Here is a 25,212-nt window from a genome sequence, read left to right on the forward strand (position 1 = left end):
GAGGAAATCGCGTCATCACTCATTATTTTCTTTCGCATGAAAGGAATGAGGCTAGCGTGAGAACTGTCAATGTCGAAGTTTGTTTGTAGATGTGATATGGGAATTAATCAATGAGTAGCTACGTGAGTCAGAATAATAAGACATTTCTTATTGGAAAGAAAGATTCCTGTTAGTTGAATGAAGTAACGGTGCAAGCGAGTAGTAAGAATAGTGTGAACAGTGTGAAAGTACTGAACGCACCAACGGGAATGAAAGCATAACAGAGAATGAGAGCACTGGCATGAATGAGCGACTGGCTCTCACTCTCTATTTATATTACGCTCATGTTTCACGCTCCCATATTGGTTTGTCAAAGTTTTGAATGGCCAGAAAATGGTTCCAGAAATTTGATACTTCAAGTAAGGGCATTGCCATCCAGAAAGTTACTTGCCGATTCAGGAATCAAAAAAGGTGAAATCAATTATGCAAATTAGTGGTTCAACTGAATAAATTTAACAGTGGTGAGAGTCTGAATTAAATTCAATTTCTGCTCAAAGTGTTAAAAATGAAGTTCCAATTCCAAGAATAAGGACTTGGAGATTGACCAGAAATTACGTAACGTAATATCAAGCTGGAGATCTAATTTTCAAACTTAATTTCATATTATTGGAGAATCATAAAGTATTGTAGAATAATTTTACATGGTACAAAAATGTTTAACGTAATTTATGAAAGGTCCATTTTTGCCAGTACTTGACCCGGTCGATCGACCTTCATATTCTCATCTTTTTAGTGCCGATTTTGGTTCTTGCGTCTTGGTGTAGTGCGTTTGTCAGAAAAAGTTGGAAAGATTACTGTCTAGAAAGATAATTGCGGTAACATCCTGACAAAAAAGAAACCCAACTCTATAAAAAACAAAGAACACTACACGGGACTGAAATTGTGCTTCACCGGAACTGCACTGTGGCCTCCGGTGGTGATGAGCACCAACAGTGGTACCAACCCTGGCACGAGACCACGTCTCGTATCTACCTCGATTAGGAGGAAATTGTCCCCATCGAAGAAGGTGAAAATTACCGATAGCAGCGACGATCCGGATCTGGAGCTCCCGGGTAGTGGGATGATGGCCGAACCAGCTGCTAACAATAATGATCTGCCAGACGGCGAGGAGCGGCCAACGCCCGGGGCCATCAGGGAGCCGGATGAATGCTCCGATGCTGATGCTGATAAACCACCGACGAAGTTCACCGAGGCAGACCTGCAAGCGATTAAATTGACCAGTGATACCTTGAAGGTGAGTGGAAGACTCTGCCGAATAGTTATCGAGTAATGATGAGGGAAAAACTGGGATATCGGAGGGAAAAAAATCGGTAGTCAAGTACCATAAATAATTATCGATTTTCATTAGAAATTGTAAAGCATCAGTGGCTAGTAAAATAAAAGAATATATTTTCTGAATCAGAGGACTTGGAACATTTCATACTTATTAAGGTATTAATTAAGGAATTAAGGTAATTTTAGATCCGGAAATTTTGTAGGTGTCAAAGTTTTTACATAGATATTCATAGTTACTGTCCTTATTTGTAAACTGTTGACATTTTTAAGAAAATCTGAATTATTTATTTTAATATTTTAGTCGAATTTAGCACTTTTTATGATGTTTTTTAAAATGTCGCCGGAATATAAGTACTTAACATATATACTCACACAAGACTTGGAAAAATTGTTGTTGTCAGTTCTTTTTCCCTGGGCTTTTGCATGACTAATCTAACAGTTTACAAATTCTTTCAAGAAAAGGAAAAAACAAATAGATAACAGAAAGCAATCAGCGAACAGGGCATTTCTCGATTTTCCGATAGGCATCATACAGTGTGCTGACAGCGATATATAACCCATGTTATCCAGGGCAAGGGTGAGCAACCCTTTAAACCAACATGGAAAAAGGAAAGATAATACGAATTCACTTGTTTAAAGAAGCCAGAAATTTTTAATTTGATGCTGAGTCTTGTCGCTAACAAAGCTAAAATCGCCAGGCTTTTTCCTTCCCAAATTTCGTCAATATTCAAGAACAAAATTATTACATTCGTATAAGAGGCGAATGAATTGTAAATTTAATGCCTCTATAAAATCAATAAAACAAACAAACAAACAAACATATTACATTCGTTAATGGTTCTAAATAAATCAATTTGAGAAAAGGCCGCGTGTTGCTCATCCCTGATCTAGGACTATCGGAACGCCAGAATCAGTGGTAGTATCCTTTAAATTATTTTTCCTCCATTTCCTCATTGTGTCAATCTTGTAACGAACCTCAGAGTCAAAAGTAAGTGAGTGAGTGATCTTAGTATACAGTTGAGTATATGCTAGCTAGTGGATGGATGTATGAAATCATCTCCGGGTGAAATAGATAGAAAATGGGCAGTCGAAAGCAACACTTCACCGAAGTGGAGGAAAAATCAATATTTATTTCAGTATTATCTGTACACTGGGAAGCTGGATAAGAAAGAAGGGAACATCTCGTGCCATCTTTCAAACTCGCATACTGGAGCACAATTTACACCTTCCAAACAGCTGCTTGAGGATTGAATTGATAGCAGTTTTCTCAATAAATTTACCCTATGGTTTCCCACGAAAGTGGCATGGCATAAGGAATCAAAATTTCTACTGAATTGCCATGCAGTCATCAAATGAATGTATTGTTTCTCTTCAAGGAATATATTTTTAAAAATAGTTTCATTATGTGGAAAAAAAACATCTAAGCTCAAACTTTTCCAAACATATTTGTATTTATGATCTGATAAAATTAAATAAAAATGAGACAAAAAATTAGAAAACAAAAATGACAAAAGCTGGACTTAAGTACCTATATGAGAAAAAATGAGATAAAAAATGTGATACAAAAATTAAACAAAAGTTGCAACACAAAGAGAAAAAAATGAAACAATGAAACAAAAACTTATACAAAAATAAAACAAATATGAGATTATTATATAAAAAAAAAACTAAACATCAGCCAAATTCTACGAAAATAGCAAAAAAATGTGACAAAATTATGAATCAATTAAACAAAGATTAGAAAAGAATGATGAATGAATTGAAACGAAAACCTAACAATAAGAAAACTCAAATGAGAAAACAATGAAACGAAAAATGAAAACTGACAACAATGAAACGAAAAATGAATAATGACAAAAATGACAAAAATGACAAAAATGACAAAAATGACAAAAATGACAAAAATGACAAAAATGACAAAAATGACAAAAATGACAAAAATGACAAAAATGACAAAAATGACAAAAATGACAAAAATGACAAAAATGACAGAAAAGACAAAAATGACAAAAATGACAAAAATGACAAAAATGACAAAAATGACAAAAATGACAAAAATGACAAAAATGACAAAAATGACAAAAATGACAAAAATGACAAAAATGACAAAAATGACAAAAATGACAAAAATGACAAAAATGACAAAAATGACAAAAATGACAAAAATGACAAAAATGACAAAAATGACAAAAATGACAAAAATGACAAAAATGACAAAAATGACAAAAATGACAAAAATGACAAAAATGACAAAAATGACAAAAATGACAAAAATGACAAAAATGACAAAAATGACAAAAATGACAAAAATGACAAAAATGACAAAAATGACAAAAATGACAAAAATGACAAAAATGACAAAAATGACAAAAATGACAAAAATGACAAAAATGACAAAAATGACAAAAATGACAAAAATGACAAAAATGACAAAAATGACAAAAATGACAAAAATGACAAAAATGACAAAAATGACAAAAATGACAAAAATGACAAAAATGACAAAAATGACAAAAATGACAAAAATGATAAAAATGACAAAAATGACAAAAATGACAAAAATGACAAAAATGACAAAAATGACAAAAATGACAAAAATGACAAAAATGACAAAAATGACAAAAATGACAAAAAATGACAAAAATGACAAAAATGACAAAAATGACAAAAATGACAAAAATGACAAAAATGACAAAAATGACAAAAATGACAAAAATGACAAAAATGACAAAAATGACAAAAATGACAAAAATGACAAAAATGACAAAAATGACAAAAATGACAAAAATGACAAAAATGACAAAAATGACAAAAATGACAAAAATGACAAAAATGACAAAAATGACAAAAATGACAAAAATGACAAAAATGACAAAAATGACAAAAATGACAAAAATGACAAAAATGACAAAAATGACAAAAATGACAAAAATGACAAAAATGACAAAAATGACAAAAATGACAAAAATGACAAAAATGACAAAAATGACAAAAATGACAAAAATGACAAAAATGACAAAAATGACAAAAATGACAAAAATGACAAAAATGACAAAAATGACAAAAATGACAAAAATGACAAAAATGACAAAAATGACAAAAATGACAAAAATGACAAAAATGACAAAAATGACAAAAATGACAAAAATGACAAAAATGACAAAAATGACAAAAATGACAAAAATGACAAAAATGACAAAAATGACAAAAATGACAAAAATGACAAAAATGACAAAAATGACAAAAATGACAAAAATGACAAAAATGACAAAAATGACAAAAATGACAAAAATGACAAAAATGACAAAAATGACAAAAATGACAAAAATGACAAAAATGACAAAAATGACAAAAATGACAAAAATGACAAAAATAACAAAAATGACAAAAATGACAAAAATGACAAAAATGACAAAAATGACAAAAATGACAAAAATGACAAAAATGACAAAAATGACAAAAATGACAAAAATGACAAAAATGACAAAAAATGACAAAAATGACAAAAATGACAAAAATGACAAAAATGACAAAAATGACAAAAATGACAAAAATGACAAAAATGACAAAAATGACAAAAATGACAAAAATGACAAAAATGACAAAAATGACAAAAATGACAAAAATGACAAAAATGACAAAAATGACAAAAATGACAAAAATGACAAAAATGACAAAAATGACAAAAATGACAAAAATGACAAAAATGACAAAAATGACAAAAATGACAAAAATGACAAAAATGACAAAAATGACAAAAATGACAAAAATGACAAAAATGACAAAAATGACAAAAATGACAAAAATGACAAAAATGACAAAAATGACAAAAATGACAAAAATGACAAAAATGACAAAAATGACAAAAATGCCAAAATGACAAAAATGACAAAAATGACAAAAATGACAAAAATGACAAAAATGACAAAAATGACAAAAATGACAAAAATGACAAAAATGACAAAAATGACAAAAATGACAAAAATGACAAAAATGCCAAAATGACAAAAATGACAAAAATGACAAAAATGACAAAAATGACAAAAATGACAAAAATGACAAAAATGACAAAAATGACAAAAATGACAAAAATGACAAAAATGACAAAAATGACAAAAATGACAAAAATGACAAAAATGACAAAAATGACAAAAATGACAAAAATGACAAAAATGACAAAAATGACAAAAATGACAAAAATGACAAAAATGACAAAAATGACAAAAATGACAAAAATGACAAAAATGACAAAAATGACAAAAATGACAAAAATGACAAAAATGACAAAAATGACAAAAATGACAAAAATGACAAAAATGACAAAAATGACAAAAATGACAAAAATGACAAAAATGACAAAAATGACAAAAATGACAAAAATGACAAAAATGACAAAAATGACAAAAATGACAAAAATGACAAAAATGACAAAAATGACAAAAATGACAAAAATGACAAAAATGACAAAAAATGACAAAAATGACAAAAATGACAAAAATGACAAAAATGACAAAAATGACAAAAATGACAAAAAATGACAAAAATGACAAAAATGACAAAAATGACAAAAATGACAAAAATGACAAAAATGACAAAAATGACAAAAATGACAAAAATGACAAAAATGACAAAAATGACAAAAATGACAAAAATGACAAAAATGACAAAAATGACAAAAATGACAAAAATGACAAAAATGACAAAAATGACAAAAATGACAAAAATGACAAAAATGACAAAAATGACAAAAATGACAAAAATGACAAAAATGACAAAAATGACAAAAATGACAAAAATGACAAAAATGACAAAAATGACAAAAATGACAAAAATGACAAAAATGACAAAAATGACAAAAATGACAAAAATGACAAAAATGACAAAAATGACAAAAATGACAAAAATGACAAAAATGACAAAAATGACAAAAAATCACAAAAATGTCAAAAATGACAAAAATAAAAATTGACAAAAATGACAAAATTGACAAAAATAAAAATTGACAAAAATAAAAATGACAAAAATGACAAAAATGACAAAAATGACAAAAATGACAAAAATGACAAAAATGACAAAAATGACAAAAATGACAAAAATGACAAAAATGACAAAAATGACAAAAATGACAAAAATGACAAAAATGACAAAAATGACAAAAATGACAAAAATGACAAAAATGACAAAAATGACAAAAATGACAAAAATGACAAAAATGACAAAAATGACAAAAATGACAAAAATGACAAAAATGACAAAAATGACAAAAATGACAAAAATGACAAAAATGACAAAAATGACAAAAATGACAAAAATGACAAAAATGACAAAAATGACAAAAATGACAAAAATGACAAAAATGACAAAAATGACAAAAATGACAAAAATGACAAAAATGACAAAAATGACAAAAATGACAAAAATGACAAAAATGACAAAAATGACAAAAATGACAAAAATGACAAAAATGACAAAAATGACAAAAATGACAAAAATGACAAAAATGACAAAAATGACAAAAATGACAAAAATGACAAAAATGACAAAAATGACAAAAATGACAAAAATGACAAAAATGACAAAAATGACAAAAATGACAAAAATGACAAAAATGACAAAAATGACAAAAATGACAAAAATGACAAAAATGACAATAATGACAAAAATGACAAAAATGACAAAAATGACAAAAAAAAACAAAAATTACAAAAATTACAAAAATTACAAAAATTACAAAAATTACAAAAATTACAAAAATTACAAAAATTACAAAAATTACAAAAATTACAAAAATTACAACAATTACAAAAATATCAAAAATGACAAAAAATTAAAAAATGACAAAAATGCCAAAAATGACAAATAATGACAAAAATGACAAAATTGACAAATGTGACAAAAATGACAATAGTGACATAAATTCCAAAAATGACAAAAAAATAATAAAAATAATAAAAATTATGAAAATAAAAAAATTAAATCAAAATAAGTTTAAAAATGACACAAAAATGAACGAAGTTGTTGGATGATAAAAATTAAAAAAAAAGTTATTTCTCCAAATGTTGTATTTAAAAGATTGTAGGCTTTCAAAAACACCTTAAATTATCGGTTTTATATAATGTTGTTTAAATTTTTTTTAAAGTATCGCTCAACACTAATTTCGTTGTTTTTTGCAGCGCAACCCAAAGATGGACTTCAGCAAAACCGATCTTCTCAAATTGCTGAGCTACCTGGAGGGTGAACTGCAGGCTCGAGACGTCGTTATAGCGGTTTTGAAGACGGAAAAGGTTAAGCACCTGCTCAATACGGCCCGGTACAGCAAGTCGACCAATCTGAACGATCCACATGCGGCCCTGTATCGGGACAATCTGGCCTCGATCGGTAACATTGCGAGCCGGCAGGCTTCGATTCAGGCTGCCTATTCGGAGCACGAGATGCGGCTGCTGAACGATCAGCGAGTCGGCGTCAAAGAACAGATGGATTCGCTGGCAACATTGGTGATGCAACAGCGTCAAACGCAAGGCAAAATGGTCCAGGTGCTGAAGGATGCCGAGGATCGCTACAAAACTGTGGTTGCCGAGCTGGAGGAAGAACGGCGGAAGCACGAACATACTACGGCTCAGGGCGATGACATCACCTATGGGCTCGAGATCGAACGATCTCGTTTGAAGCAGGAGCTGGAACACGAGAAGGAGAAACACAAGGCCCTGGAGCTGGAGCTAAAAAAGGTCCAGGAACAGTTCGAGGCCGAAAAAAACCGCCAGAAGCAGATCGTTTTACTTTTGCTGGCCGAAAGGAAAAAGATCATCATCAAGTACATTGAGGAGCGGAAGAGGAGCGAAGATCTGGCTCAGATATTGTCCGAGGAAAAGATGCGGGTGGACACGATTGCCGAAGGGCTCGAAGAGGAAAGCAAAAAATCTCTAAGAATGGAGGCGGAGCTGGAAACTCAAACCCAGCAGTTTGATCTCGAACGGAAGGTACTGCACCAAAGTCTAGCCAAGGAGGAGAAGAGGTTCGTTACAGTAGGCTGAAATGTTTTTGTATATTTTGTTCATCATCTTATTATTAATTTTAGGATAAAAGAACAGGAACTGGAAATCCAACAACTCAAAGCTGAACTCGACCTGCTGCGAAAGCAAACGGGAATCAGGCATCCATTGGTGGCTCCACAGCTGCCCACCAAACCGGGTGGTCTGATGCCTTCGAGGCCATCTATCGGTGGTGCCGGATCTAGTGGATCGGGTGAGTTGAAATAAACTTGTTCGTAATCGTACGTCTACAAAGTTGAGAGCATGATATTCTTATGTGATTATTTCCAATTTAACGCTTGGGTTTAGAAAGTTTGTAAGATTCAAAGCAATAATCAATCAACAATAAAATTCGGTTGAAGATAAACAAGTATTGACTAAAAACAAGAAAAAATTTAACTATCACCATTGGCACTTCTTCCAGTATTTTTATTTACATATTCATTTAACTCTATTTTAAGTTTCCGAACTAAACTCTTACTTCTTTTCTATTACCAACTCTATACAAAACTGCCATTCCCTCACAACATAAAACCAACAACTACCAAAAAAACCCGCATTTCGCTCTCACATCAGACGTAGATGGCATAGGATCTTCTTCTTCCGCTTCCGCTGGTGCTGGTTCATCATCTGCTGCTGCCGCCGCCGTTGCCGGAATTTTGCCGCCTGGTGCTGCCGCTATGATCACTAGTGTGGCCACTTCCAAGGTGGTCCAACCGACGGCTACCGTTTCTAGTGTACCCGTCTCGGGGCCAAGTAATACATACTACCTTCCTTTACCGATTTCGAACGTAGTGCTACGTAGTTTTAGCCCATGAATGCTTTGGAGACTAATCGTGTGCGCGCTTTCACGTGATTTGATTTTTCATTTAGTTCCATCACTGCATCCAGCTATTTTACCTTTTATTTATTTCTGTCGTAAGCATATTTACATTTTTTTAAAATTTTGTTTGGTAATCACACTAGTAGGAATGTCACTAGCTAAACTTCGTCTGATAAAAACCGTTAAAAATGCATTACCGATAACTACTAAGCTAACAATGTTTTTTTATAAGAACTTTGTAAAATTTTTTTTTTAAGAAAGTTTATCATTTCGCGTTTACATTCATTTTATAACCAAAAATCAATCATGACATATTCTGACTAGTTATATTTTTTAAGTTTCAATCAAATATTCATCACTACGATGAATATTCGTAATTGATATTTTGTTTACCATTTACTGGGTTAGAAATCAATTCAGATAGTTAATTTGTTGAAAAGGAGTTACAATCACATAAGATCTTTAACAATCATAAATTGTTCTATAACAACCTTAAAAATTAAAGTTATTGTAACATTTTGTTCATTGATTTTAGTTGAAGCCTCGTTCGAGCTTTAATCGTTAATTTGAGGAAACGATACAAAATCCTCTACATTTCTTTTTTTCATTTAAGTACTACAATCAAGCGAAATGATGAACCAAAACGTTTTCACGCAGTGAGGTTTTCGGTTAATGACGTGTGAACGCTCTATAGTGACTTAGTCAGAAAGAGTTTTCTTGCAACTGCAAAGATTTGTACAAACAAAACAATCAGAATTCTTAATACGCGCAAATTACTGAAATTCATCATACACTTTTTTACTATTTTTTTTCAAACAAGTATCATTAAAAATGTTGCAAACTAAGCAGCATAACGCTATTTGACGTAGCATCGATTTTTGTTGTTTTCGGTATGACTACTCAATAAAATTTATTTTAAAACAAATCTGTATCTTTGAGTGCTCAAACACTTATTACCTACAATAAATAATGAACATATTTTTCATATCCGGAAAATATTCTGAAAATTTTCGACAGTGTGCATCGCCCACATCCTCCCCCCAACTCAGCTTTATCATTTAGTCTCAGATTTCGGCGGTGTTCGCAGTTTTATGGCAAAGCATAAATCGGCAACACCATTACTGGAAAGGTTGTGCGCTGCCCAGTTGTTTTTTGAGTTCGAGCAGTTCATGAAAAGTCTGCTTACTGAACGTAGGCATCAAACAGTGAAATGTTCCTCAATATTGTTTTAGAAAAGTGGTCGAATTATCGCGAACAAGTCGAAGAAATGCTGATCTTGGCGTTTTTTTTTTCATTTGCCTCAAATTGTGCTTCCAGCCAAGCTGGGCAAATGTATTCGAGCGAGTAAGTAACCAATCATTTTGAATTATACTGACATGGAAATGTGAATTCAATTCCAGTCCTCAATTCGTAAAGATAAAAAAAAACAAAACGTTGAATAAATCAGTCTGAAACTTAGAATAGAAACTGATATATTCTGATAATTTTCTTTTTGAAATCGGCACTTCACTCTATTTTCGAATTGATGATTATTTTATTTTATCCAACGTTTCGAGACTAGGTTGGTGTCATTCTCAGGGAAAACTACAAAGTTGTAGATACATATTTTGTTGAGTTCATGGATTTGAGCATAATTTGTTCTGTCCTACTTAAAATATAGTCATCTGTATGCGGCTTTTGTGAAGACTAATGGATGGCACTGTTGTAGATTTTCCTGTTCGAACTGTTTGATTTTGTTAATTGGTGTTTTGATAATGTATTTTTTTAACTAATCTTACCAAAAACGTTGGATGAAATAAAATAATCATCAATTCGAAAATAGACTGCAGTGCCGATTTCAAGAAGAAAATGAAACCAGTCGAAATCTGAACAAAAGAAACTGATATTTTATGAAAATAAGGTCTTGAAATCGTTAGAAAAAAAAAAGAAATCGTTAGAAGAAACAAAGTTTTTCAGAACTTTGCATGTACAAAATAGAATTAACAACGTTTTAGAACATTCAGATTTTTCCTAATCCATCTATGAAAATGTGTTTTGATTGATTATTAGCTGAAAATAAATATTAGCTTTACTTATTATAAACGAAGAATCAATTTTAAGATCATTTAAAGTTTTTAACTTTCTGATATGTATACAATTTAGGTCATTCTGTAGAAAACAGTGGGGCTTTAGAATTTAACGGGATATTTTTGATTAGAAAGAATTTTTACAAAATAAATCAGGTGTAAAAAAACAATAATTAAACTTAATCGCCATTGAATCTCAAACATTCAAACTGAAGCTCATCTTTCATTTCGTAAAGTTTATTTGAAATCCTAATAATTTTACAAGTTTTAACAGTTTTTCTATGATGTTTACATTGTTACGAAATATATGAAACTGTTACAAAATACACTCTTTTCCTAGTTGGTATTCTCTTGAGTTTTCAAAATTTCCACTCCGTGAAAACCTTTTTTTTATCTTTTTTTAAACATCCTTACCATTATGAAATGTTAAAACTTTTTTAATCCATTTTTTTTCGCCGCAAATTTACAGAGTTTTATGATAACATACCACTTTAGTTGTACGAAAATCTTTATTGTTATGGAAACATATTTACATTTTTTCATACGCCATAACTACATGGACTAAATTACTTAATGCCTTTTCCAGTAGAAAATATTGAACATATTTGTCGATTTGTTGTCGTTTATCCCAACCCCGCTTTAGACGGGATTTACATTTCTTTTTTAATTCGTTGTTGGTTCTCAGTTCAAATTAAATTTCAAACACCTTAATAAACCTGATTCGTTGTCGCAGTAAGTTCGTGCTATCAATTCAATCTAACTTTCTTAATCTATGAAAGTGAATGAAACCCTAATGAGGCCTTATTCAGCTGTTGTAGTTTAATTAATAATTTATCGTGCTATCATTTTATTATTGGTTCTTTATTTTGGTATTGGTTTGTCATCGAATTCCTGCAAATTGATGCTTTAATGAAACCTTATTTTGGCAACAGGAAAATAATGATTCTATGCTATGCTATCATTTTGACATTGATAGCCCATTTTGGCAGTTGTTTGCTATCGATTCGCTCATCAAAGTCTACTCAGGGTGACAAATCATCTTAAAAAAAAAAACAAAAAATCAGAGTAGTTGTAAGATTTAGACCTAACTGTCAATAGCTATTTTAGATCTAAAAACACATAAATCAAGGATTCTGACGCTACCAAAATTATTAATTTGCGAAATAATGTCCTTTTTTAATTTTCTTATATTTTTAAGCTTTTCCTTATGTGTAGCTTTTGACAATTGCTTGTTAAATAGTGCCCATTAGTTTAATGGTTGGCTTTGGTTTATGCTGATTTTAGTAAACCCTGTCGGTAGACGGTGTTGGTTTTTAGAAGGTTAATAAAATTCAATTTTAGATATTTTTATAAAGTAACAAATTGTCAAATTATACACAGACATGTAAAACATAAAATGGCAACAACATTTTTTTTCCGTAAATGTATAACATTGCATGTTAATCATGATTTGAACTGAAAAATTGAAAACTTGATGGGATTCAATTTTTATTGCTATAACCTTGAAATAAATTTCAAATATGGATTTAATGGTTCAATTTTAATTGCAAGGCCCGATTTCGACAGAAATCATCTCAAAACCTCATTTGTTTTCTCTTAATAATAAACAAATCAACTAGACAATTTCAATTAGGAAAATGCATCAACTTTTTTAGAATTACACAAGTAGTTTAAAGATGTCCGCAACACAAAAGCCCTAGCACATTTTTTCCATCAGCTATTCGATTTTTTCTACTAAGAGCGCTCTAGTTTTGATCTTTCTACCTTATGTCTAACGGTTCTACTTTCAATTTCATATTTCGCAGAAATGCTATAAAAGAAATAGGAGAATATTAAAATTAATTAAAATTTATATTTTATTTGAGTCGTTATCACAATTAAAGTTTTTTTTATCATAGTTGCCAATTTTTATTACAGTAGTCGATTAGTTTATTTGAAGTTTGAAATATTTTCATAATTAGTTCTTTGGAGCTACACATTTAAATTCAGTTCCAGAATTAAAAATACTCACTCACAATAATAACAATAATAAATTGATTAAGATGAATACCACTTTTAACAAAGATAGCCAATTTTTGAAGCCTAATTACTTCTTTATCTTAACTCTAATCGAAATGCAGTCTTTGGATGAAATATTTATCATAGTTTGGGCTTGAAGAAAATCCGTATTCGAAAGAAATCTGCCGAAGGAAACCAAAGCTATTGATGAAAAACTGGTTTATCATGTTTCTCCCGCCCTCCTCCTCCTCTTTCCCATACAAATTTGGGACAGTCAATGATTATTCACTAAAATTTTTAATTTTTTTATTTTTTCGTAGTATTTTACATTTTTTTAAGTGCGAAAATTAATTAATTTTTACTTTTTACCCTTTTTACCAAATGCTAGCCTTGAATCAAATATACTAAACCAATATTTACCACAGCCGTTTTCTCCATACAACGAAAAGACGGCAGCATTAATCCTCTCGCGGACAAAATGGAAGTACTAATTCGAGAAATTCATGTAACTGTGATATAGCTTGTATTCCGGACACAACTTAGTCAGGGATGCCAGTTATAATAAATAAACACTTTATTTCTTTTCTGGCACCATGAATATTATGGAAATTTGAAAAAATAAATTTTTTTAAGGGAGTATTCCACGCTTTGAAAACATTTACCAACAATATTTGCACAGGGCAATTGTTTTTGATAAATTTCTAATGAGGTCTTATTGTCGATAACCCAGTTGATTTGAAGATTTTGCTTGCGATGTAATTTCAATATCAAATCAAATGATTAAAATTCAAAAGCCTTAGGAAAAAAAACTGGTCAACTTTGCATAAATTCCACTGCAAATCTACAATTTATGAAAATAATATTCATTTCATTAGTTGTTTTGGCATATTATGCCCAATACGTATCACTACTTTCTCTATACTAGATGACGGATGAATTATTTTAATTGAACTCAACTAAGTTAAACTTAAAAAAAAAGCCTTATGAAAATTTGGATAGAGGCATAAAAAATAGTTATAAAAAACATTTTTCTTTGAATTAGTAGGAATTTAAATTCCGAAAAAAAATCCACTGATGCATTTAAATTAACTAACAATGTTGCGCTATCCAATCTAGTCATTAATGGGGGTTTCGACGATTTTGAATAAAAAAAGGTGTTGTTTTCATACTGTGCTAGGTTTTTCTTGTTAAGTTCTGGAAATTCCAAAATAAATTGGCTAATCATCAAAATTTGAGCTTTGTTAGACCATTTATCAAATCTCTATCATAAATAATAGAAATTAATACACATTTTGTATCCAAATATATCTATCGATTTCCATTGTTTGTGTCTTATATCAAAAGAACTATACTGAACCCAAAATTTTCGTGCAGACTAATGAAAATTGGAGATTAAATCAGATTTCTCAAATTGTTTTTATCATTGTACGAAAATTAGAAAAAAAAATGATGAAAATTTATTCAAAAGGCATCCCTGATCAACACCTTATGCGATTGTCTACCAAAGGTGCCAGGTGGTTTTGTCAAAAATGAGTACACCACGAATAAAAAAATGAATTTTTAAGTACATCACTAGACGATTGCATAAAGAAAAATGAAATACAGATACTGTAAACGCCTTTATATATGCAGCATCTTCACCACATTAATATGATCTAAACCGAAGATTTTCATCCGTTAAATGGGTTTAAATATTTTGTTGCAGATTAATTCGATGTTATCAAAACTTAACAACAAATAAGATCCTAATCGAGCACGGAAAATAATAAAAAGGTAAAATTTACCGAGTTAGCAAAGGTGAACGCTCGTGAAAGCCAAAAAAGGTAACTTCTACCTCTTCGAGGTGAAACTCACTTCACAGTGAGGTAAAATTTACCTGAATCGAGGTTGGAAAAAAGGTACAATTCACCGAGAAAAAAGCTGAATCCAAAAAAGGTAAATATTACCTCGCAGCGAGGTGAAGTTCACCTGAATTGAGCTCGATAAAAAAGTATAATTCACCTAGAAAAAAAAGGTAAATCCAAATAAGGTAAAACTTACCTCGTAGCGAGGTGGAATTGACCTGGATTGAGCTAAACAAAACGGTACAATTATTCTAAAAAAAAAGTAACTATTCGCCGAACACGTTCATTGAGGTTAAGCTATTTTGTCATTCTAAGAACAAGTTTTGCTTTGTGCCTAATATGTGAAAATCGGAATAGAATGGTAAGTGTTCTTAAATATCATTTAGTTGTGCTGGTTCTCGTCATAATACTATTGATTTTGTTTCAGATCGGCCCATAGAGCTTTGAGGTGTATTCCACGTCATCCTCCAGCCGAAAAGGCGAACCTGACCGGATTAGTCGAACGGAGGAGGCCATGAATGTACGCAACGCAGGTGGATTCAGCGGCCATAGCGGCTCAGAAGAACGCGAAGCCGAATTACCAGTCCCTATTTATCTCCAATAAATATCATTTTTGTAAGAATTTTGTATTTTTTGAATTCTTATTGAAGAAAACAATCAAACCAACCAGCATTTACCTTTTAAATCAGTAAATGGGAAAACGGTATTATTTACTATTTTGCTAGGTGAATGCGAAAAAGGTAAAATTTACCTTTTTGCTAGGTAAATTGAAAAAAAGGTAAAATTTACCTTTTTGCTAGGTGAATGAAAAAAATGTAAAATTTACCTCGAAAGAGGGGTGGAAAAAATTCACCTCGCAAAAAGGTAAATTTTACCTTTTTTTTATTTTCCGTGAGATGTTTTTTTTTAATCATGACAATGCAAGATCCAAGATATATTGAAGACCAATTTTAAAAAATTAGGACAATTTGGGCGTTTTTCGAAAATCAGGACGGTATTTCGAAAACAATCAGAAAATCAGAACTAATCCTTAAAAATTAGGATACCTGGCCCCTCTGACAAAGCTCCGAAAAAAATCACAGTGTAATACGTCCATTTCTGTCGCCAGGTAGCGCTATACGTGTCTCCCGTTTTCTCGTTAAGTGGTGTATATCGGTTAAAGTATATCTGCTTGAATCTCAGAAACGAAAGCACTCCAAATCAGCCAAATTAGCTCTTAATTATTTGCACATCGGAAAACCGTAAATTTTGTTACCTTGTGCTATCAGAAATTGATTCTTCATTTTATGAGTTTTTGATTATTTCTCAAAAATCGTTTTATAATTTGGGAATGAATAATGTGTCCAAGGAATAAAAAACAATTTTTCACTTTATTCATACCTTCTTTGTTGCTAACTGGTTACTATTCGAAACGAAGGGTTAAAATTTCATCTAATTCGTTTCAGAAATTCAGAAATTTAAGAGCAAATACATTTTTGTAGAGTTTCAAAGGTTCCAAATGCTGAGAAATTAATTTCAGAACTGATAAAAACAACACGATATTTCCGAATTTCATTCAGAAAAAATGACAAAATTTAATAAAAAACAGAGTTTTAAAATTAGTTTACAATTCGTAGCAATTATTTTTAAAAACTTATCTGAAATATTAGCTTTTTCAAATGTCTAGTTGCGAAAGAATATTTTCAAAATTTCGTTATGGTAACCTTCGCTGATATGAAAAAGTTCAGGGAAAGATTTCTGTCATTCAACAACAAGTGTGTTATTTTCCTTCATAATATGACATTTCTATTTTAGTATGACATTCCTTAATGAGCTCAAACGTCGATATTCTTAAATTCCCTAGGGAAACTTCCCACATGAAGTTTATATTTAGTATTGCACCTATCGAATCACTTTCAAGTAATTTTTTTTTTAAATATGGTTTAAAACGAAATTTTACATTAAAAAATGAAGAAGAGTTTGATATTTGTCATGGCTTAATTTTTGTAACTGAGGGACTATATTTAGCTAAATATCTTGAATCTAGTGGTGTTTCCTCGAAAATCATTAGGCCTTATAGAAATTTGTGCTGGGTCATTCTGATCCATTTTAAATTTTTCACGCATTAACATTCTGCATCTTCAGCAGCATTAGATTGAAACAGTTTGTTAGGATTTCATTCAATTATTTATAGAAGAAGATAACTCTGTGAACTCTGTGTAGGGAGATTGGCAATCATTTACAATTTTTGGTCGTTCGAAATTTTCGGACTCGAAGATTACTGGATCATGATCTGGCGAATGTGGGATGTCCGGGAAATTGGAGAACGGTTGCCATGGGCCGAATTTTAGGAATTATGTTCATTAAATTATGCCGTGAGACGGAATACTATGAAAATAATTGAATAAAGTTTTGGTCGTTGAAGAACCAGGGGAGATTCCAACTTTTTTTTTAGCAAAGATTCCATAGATCTTTTGTTTATAATTTCTCTCCATTCGTGGAATTATCTTTTATCCTACTTTTTCGTGATACCGTGCATGAGAGATTTGACATTAACAAGCTGAAAACTATTAACGTCATAAGTGTTGAAATTTTGTTTTGTCTTTATTTTAGAGACTTTCAGGCTTTGGCTAGTTCGTCTCTGTGTTGAAATTTCATTTCAAGAAAAGTAGTCAGCTCTTGTACATAACTCAACATTGATTGAATTTCAAACAAATATCGTTCTTTTGCATAGTTGTAAGTTATCTCATTGTCATGCATATCATTTATAACAGCTTGAAATAAAGAAAAAAAACAAATTATCAAAAAAGATAAAATTTTAACTCATTCCATGTTCTGTTCCACCAAACTAGCAACCGGCATAGCCCGCTCGGTGTCCCCGGGGCAGCTCATCCGCCAGACGGCCATATCACAGGTTTCGGTGACGTCTCCACCGATCGGTTCCGGTCCCGGTTCCAATTCGATGCCGGTGGCACCCTCACCCGAGACCTACGCCAACGCAGCTGCCGCTTCCGGTTTGATTACGCCCGGAAAGGTAAGTGCTAAATATCCCGAGACTCGGGCTGTTTTTTCTCGTGTCATTGTAATTTGTTCAATCATGTCGTAGGCTATCGGTATTCTATTCCTTATTTAGTTTGTTTTGTTTTTCACTTTGTTACACTGTTTTAGTGGCAGTAGGTTAAATATGAAAATGAGGCTAGAATCAACATTTTTATAGTGTACTTATGTATATTATTCGTTGGCTTTCCTTTCTTCGGAAAACTCGTTCAAAATCTTGAGTTTTTTTTTTATGGATTAACTTTAACATGAATTTTTTCTATGTAAACTTATGCTACATATACCCATTGGCACTTATTTGTTTCTTGAAGCGAATCGCTATATTATTTTTGATTCGAAATCACACAATAGGTAGCTACACAATTTCAAGTGTGCTGAAGAGTTTTTTTTGTGTATTATCCATCAACATGAACAACACTCTCTAACTTCGTATTTACTACAGTTATTGTTTGTTTCACGTCATCTTCTATCAAGGTAGTATAACTTTAAGAAAAACGAACTTTCATTAGGGTTTGTTGTGTGCGCCATAGGAAATTGTAAATAGATTAAACTTTAAGACTTTTGAAACAAAAATCTATTCAGTAATATTACCCTTTTTTGTGTATTTTGATGGTTATGCCCGAAAAGCTACGAAGAAAGTGCTTAACTCTAGTTCATGAGAACTACAGTTCCAGTTTGAGCCTTTTGAAAGTACTGTACTTGTACTTCTTTCAGGAGCTTCATTTGGAAATCTTTTCTTTTGGGACTTCAAATAAAGTCAAAAAATCCATTCCTGAAACATCACAGCTGTATTTTTCTTTCCAAATGGCATTCTAAAAAATTGCAGCACAAAATTGGATGCTGTTTTATTTTACCGAAATCAATTTTTACATTTTTCATACATAGATCTCTGGAGCGTCGAAGATACGTTTTTCCATCCCGGAATTTTTGAAAATTCACACATCCCAGTTTCGCAACTAAATGCAATAAGATTTTAAGTATTTTCTATCACTGTTCGAAACGTTCTGCAACGCCAAAGGTGAACTTCTCAAATCGAAGGGCATTTTCTGAACTTCGCAGTATCCGTAAAAGTGAAAGTCTTATATTTTGTCTCTCATTGCCTTAAAATTTTCTCGAAAATTTCACTATCTTGCAAAAAACAATACATTAAGTTTGTGAGAAAAAGAGGATATTCACTTGGTTCTTACAAAAGTAAACCTGTGTAGAAAAAAATGATCAGGAAAACATCTAAGCGGTGAATTTAGAAAAAAGACTGTGAATATTTGATTGTGTATCTAGAACGTTCTATAATTTTGTAATTTTTTTAAGATAAAATTTGTTTGAAATCTTAAAGCCGAAAATAGGACACTAGGGGTCATCAAAAATTGCTCAAGATTCTTTAGAATCAGCCACTCAAAGCAAGTTCGCGGCCGCACAGAGTCGCTTCTGGGCCACTCGGAGCCTAGGTCAGGTCAGGTTCGTTACTTTTCGACAGAAAACTGATGAGACATGCTCAGTTTGGTGAAATTTTGCAAACCTGTGCAATGCAAAACTATCTCAAAGACTTGAAAAAAAGTTTTAATAATGATCATTCTAATGAACCAAAATTTGATAACTGCACACTGGTTAGCGATTTGATCAGACCTATTTGATATTTGAGCGCTTTTTCTTTCTGTTTTCCAGCCCTGGCTCAGAGCCAACTCGTCACTCTAAACAAACGAGCTTTTTTCTACCTAAGAATCACTCGGAACTCTTTGTATTTGTCATCAGCGTTGCCACATAAAAATCTGTATTCTCAAGCTAAAAAATCTTGACCAATCAATGATTTTTATTCGAGAGATTTTATAACAAAAAGCTTACTATGTTCATTGTGTTTAAGCTTGTTTGGTTTTTATAGACCAACTTCATACACTTGATTATCCCTCTGAAGCATGGGTGACCATGATTTTTATCAAACGAGCCTCAATTTGAAACTTGTGAACAGCAGAATAGGTGTTCAATTTTGGAAAAAAAAATCGCACCATAGATAGGCCTGTAGGAAGATTGTTTAAAAATATGTTTTCATACATTTGGCAATCATAAACAGTTAAAAACTTTGTTGACCGCGAGCCTAATCTGTACCTAATAATAAACAGTGGAAACTAAAGGGGACCGAAAATCTGTATGAATTCACAAAAATATCTGTAATCTGTATATGAAGATTCTTGGATCCAAAAATTTGACAAAAATCTGTATGATTATAGAAAAATCTATGTATGTGGCAACGCTGCTTGTCACTGAAGTCAACAAAAATCTCTCAAGCTCCTTATTAATTTTACCACTCAAAGCGCAACATTCATTTTGTGCCACTACTCAAAGCAATCAGAACTATTTCCAAACAGAATGTCTTGAGATTAACCGAAGTTACATTAATGCTTTGCTTTCGACGCATTCCAAAATGGATACCTGGCGTCATCCAAATCGTGTTTCTGCTTTCAGCTTATTCACACTTTTTTTATCAACTGAATGCATCTAATACCTACTAACGTGGGTATAATTGCTGCGCCTTTGTCGAGTCCGATGGGCAGGGTTGCCAACATTATTTTTTTTCAAAATCAGAGACTATTGAAATAAAAATCAGGCTACGTCCTTTCCATTATTCATCACATTCGCAAAAAACAGGCAAAATCAGGTATATTTTCAAAATTAGGGATGTGTAATGGCTTATCAGGTTGTCAGGCTGAGCCTCGAAAAATCAGGCAAATCTTGACAAACCAGGCACATTGGCATCTCTGCCGGTTGGTTTTTATTTATACCCTTTGACAATTTATTTCTTAAAAATTTTCGTAATTGAAATATGGAATAACTGTTCGTTTCAAATACTCTCTATCAACTAAAGAATGCTTCCCCCGATCTGATTCGGATTTCGGAAAGCGAAATAATTTTTCATACTCTGCTTCGAATACATACACACACTCTCACACTAATGTAGGGATGAGATGAAGGATATACAGAAAATAAATCACATTTAATTAAGAATAAAATAAAATAATAGTTGTATTCGGCAACACTGAATATAAATTAAATAAAATGAATTTCTATTAAAACATTTGCTATTTTGGCATCACTTGACAAACAAACAAAACAAAGTCAGTCATTGATCTATTCTTGTGAGCGACAGACGTGTTTAAGTGAATCTCTGAATTGAGATTAGTAAAATCACGACAATGGTGGTAAAATAAGCACAAATAGCGCAGATATTTAAGGCTGCTGCTGCTGATTGTTTTGATTTGGCCTTCCGGTGGAATAAGACGGAATTGGCGTTGTAAGCGCAGATATTTAAGGCTGCTGCTGCTGATTGTGTTGATTTGGCCTTCCGGTGGAATAAGACGGAATTGCCGTGAGAAGCGCAGATATTTAAGGCTGCTGCTGCTGATTGTTTTGATTTGGCCTTCCAGCGGATTAAGACGGAATTGCCGTGAGAAGCGCAGATATTTAAGGCTGCTGCTGCTGATTGTTTTGAATTGGCCTTCCGGTGGAATAAGACGGAATTGGCGTTAGAAGCGCAGATATTAAAGGCTGCTGCTGCTAATTGTTTTGATTTGGCCTTCCGGTGGAATAAGACGGAATTGGCGTTGTAAGCGCAGATATTTAAGGCTGCTGCTGCTGATTGTTTCGATTTGGCCTTCCGGTGGAATAAGACGGAATTGCCGTGAGAAGCGCAGATATTTAAGGCTGCTGCTGCTAATTGTTTTGAATTGGACTTCCGGTGGAATAAGACGGAATTGGCGTTGTAAGCGCAAATATTTAAGGCTGCTGCTGCTGATTGTTTTGATTTGGCCTTCCGGTGGAATAAGACGGAATTGCCATGAGAAGCGCAGATATTTAAGGCTGCTGCTGCTGATTGTTTTGATTTGGCCTTCCGGTGGAATAAGCCGGAATTGGCGTTAGAAGCGCAGATATTTAAGGCTGCTGCTGCTGCTGATTGTTTTGATTTGGCCTTCCGATGGAATAAGACGGAATTGGCGCTGTAAGCGCAGATATTTAAGGCTGCTGCTGCTGATTGTTTTGATTTGGCCTTCCGGTGGAATAAGACGGAATTGGCGTTGGAAGCGCAGATATTTAAGACTGCTGCTGCTGATTGTTTTGATTTGGATTTTTTAGGCTACTGCTGCTGATTGTTTGTTTTGAAAAAGCTTTCTGGTTGGGTAGGCTGTTTCTAAGAATACTATCGAATTATTCCGACTCTGGTAAACAGAGACAGAGTGACAAGGAAAGCACAGTTTGAGAAAGCTGTTGCTAAGAATGTTTTTTTTGCGGATTGTTCCGGCTCTGCAGAGCGACAGGGAAAGCACAAATTGGGAAGGCTTTTGTGAAGAATATTTTCGGATGAAATGAAGAATATGCAAAAAAAAAAAAGATTTAGAAAGCTTTTGCAGAGAATGGAATGTAGATTTGATATGAAGGATATTTGGGATATGAAATTTTGTATTTTAGAAAAACAAAAGATTCTATTGAGAACAAGTTGAGAAGGAATGTAGAGATGAGATGAAGGATAAGCAGAAATTAAATAAAATTTGTAGGATGGAGAAAAAAGATGTGGAATATGGAATAAAAATTGAGGATATTTGGTAAATAAAATTTTGCTTTAAAGAAAAATAAAAACAAAAGTTGACGCGTGAAAAGTTTTAATTGAGAATAGATGTGAGAAGGAATTTAGGGATGAGATGAAGGATATACAGAAAATAAATGAAATTTAATTAGGAATAAAATAAAATAATAGTTGTATTCGGCAACACTGAAGATAAATAAAATAAAATAAATTTCTATGACAACATTTGCTTTTTTGGCATCACTTAACAAACAAACAAAACAAAGTCAGCCATTGATCTATTCTTGTGAGCGACAGACGTGTTTAAGTGAATCTCTGAATTGACATTCGTAAAATCACGACAACTAAGACGTCTCCTCGTTAGGTTTATTCTCCCGAAATTCGATTTACAGACTGATAGAAGCTCCCCCATTTTCCGTAGTTTTTGTTTTAATATTTTACTAATAACTGGATTCGAAACAATATTTTATTTCGGATTGTTCGAGTTGAGGCTGCACAACAAACCCTTTGGAATCGATATGCATTTGGTATTCAATAGGTTTGAAATAATTTAAAAAAAAAAGTTGTTCTTTACTCTTATCACAAATGTATTGAGTACCGAATCTGCAAGCAGCGTTATGTCTAGGGGTAGTTATAGCTAATTGTGTTTTCTCTGTTTTATTTCAACTTGCGATACGAATGTTAAAAAAAATTAAAATTGAACCAACTAATCGGACTTTGAAAACTGCCCTAAACGTGTTTAGAAAAAAGTTTCCTAATATGAGGATTGTAGCGTTAATTAAAAAAACAGATTCGAAGAGGATAGATCCGACCCTTAAAACAAAAACATCGAACAGATGCGATATAAATACCAGCAAATTAAATCACCATTTTTGTATCATGTAATTAAACATCGACACCACAATATCTTATGTCTATTTCACCACTGTGTTATGTAAATGGATCACACCGGTATCCGCAGATGGCCACTGTTCGGAAAGCGTCCTCGTCGCCGGCTAGTGTAAACCCTGGCGTCGGAATCACCGCAGGAACGGCCACCGTTAAGAAGACAATAATTCCGCCCGTCGGGGGCCGCGGCGTCCCACCTCCGATACCGCCGAACAAGCCACAGATTCCGCCGAAACTTTCCGGCACTTCGGCAGCGGCTGCCGTGGCCGCTGCAGCTGTTTCGTCGCGCATACCATTTCTGAGCAATAGCAGCAATAGTCCGAACAGCCCATCGATACTATCGCCATCATCTTCTTCTGTGTCCTCACCATTAGCACTGTCTGCTGCTTCATCATCGTCACCCTGCTCACCATCACAACTCTCCTCACAACCATCACAACAGCTACCATCCAGTGCTAGCGCTAGCAGTACTTCCTCCACTACTACCGCTACTAGTACTTGCGTAGTGCCCCAAGGGCTAACTGCCAACAGCAGTGGAACGGTACCGCCCATAAATAATTTTATCACATCTTCAACAGCTGCCAGCAACAGCAACGGAATTGCCTCCGCAGCAACAGCAGCTGCTGCAACAACAGCAACAACAACTGCCGCAGCAGCAGGGTGTGCACCGGGCACCACAACCGCCGCCGCAGTCGCATCACAAAATTCTGCGGCGTCAGCCCCATCTGCATCCGTTCCAACCGCAGCAGAAATATTGACAAACATCGCCGGTTGCGAAGGTGGGATAGTGTAAAGCTACGGCTGCCGCTAAGAAGTGTCTCACTAGCATCTAGCATCCATTTGCGCATATCTCCATCAACCCGCTTTCAAGTGATCACATCCCATCACCCTCACGTTGAACAAACACTAACTACCATACCACAATCCTACTCCACTCCTTATAAAATTTAAATACACACACATAAACAGACAGCAAATCTTCCGCAGACGCCTCGGACAACTAATAGGTAGGTACACGTACAATAACCTCCAGTTTGAAAAGATTCCATTAAGTTTTGAAAGTTATTGTTTCATCAGTGGAAGCTGTACACGCTCTTCTGATTGTAGTTGTTTTTATTTTATTTCTAGCCCTATATGGGTATCTTCCTTAGAAAACTGTATCCAAGTTTTTGTAAAACATTAATATATACCTACCATACTTTAACAAACCAGCCAATAAATAACGAACACAAGAATAAAAAAATTTCAGCAAAACTCCAAAAAAAAGGTCAAACTAGTTAAGATTACGGTTAAAAGCACACGAGCGTGTAAATGTAGCTAATTTCTTTTTTTCAAATGTTCACTGGGTTTCTGATTGGTACAACGGTCAAGCGCACCGTAATTTATCACAAACACAATGAGTTGGGTTCCGGAGACTTCGCTGGTTTTACAATTGCTCTTAGAACTTAGAAGATCGTTAGAACTTTTTGGCGCCCTTTCCAACCCGACGGGCATTCTTAAATATTTATAATGTTATCAAATTGTTCTACATATTGTCCATAACGCCCTGGAACCTCGAGGGTACACTTTTCCATCCGAACGGAAGTCTTGAAAATTCGCAGTGCCCGTTCTTGATGCACTGAACCGCAGTTTTATTGTAACGAAT

General features: G+C 33.1%; 1 protein-coding gene across 1 annotated transcript; it reads left to right on the forward strand.

The window, feature by feature from the left end:
• Positions 1-349: 349 nt before the first annotated feature.
• Positions 350-24,571, forward strand: LOC129746760 (CTTNBP2 N-terminal-like protein). The gene is made up of 8 exons (XM_055740633.1): positions 350-450; positions 773-1,273; positions 7,488-8,326; positions 8,390-8,556; positions 8,919-9,098; positions 17,905-18,086; positions 23,641-24,346; positions 24,555-24,571. Exons 2-8 carry the CDS (start codon positions 959-961, stop codon positions 24,569-24,571), a joined length of 2,406 nt encoding a protein of 801 aa, XP_055596608.1. The 5' UTR covers positions 350-450; positions 773-958.
• The last annotated feature ends 641 nt before the right edge of the window (positions 24,572-25,212 follow it).

The sequence above is a fragment of the Uranotaenia lowii genome, chromosome 2 (assembly GCF_029784155.1).
Source record: "Uranotaenia lowii strain MFRU-FL chromosome 2, ASM2978415v1, whole genome shotgun sequence".
Taxonomy (NCBI): Eukaryota; Metazoa; Arthropoda; class Insecta; order Diptera; family Culicidae; genus Uranotaenia; species Uranotaenia lowii.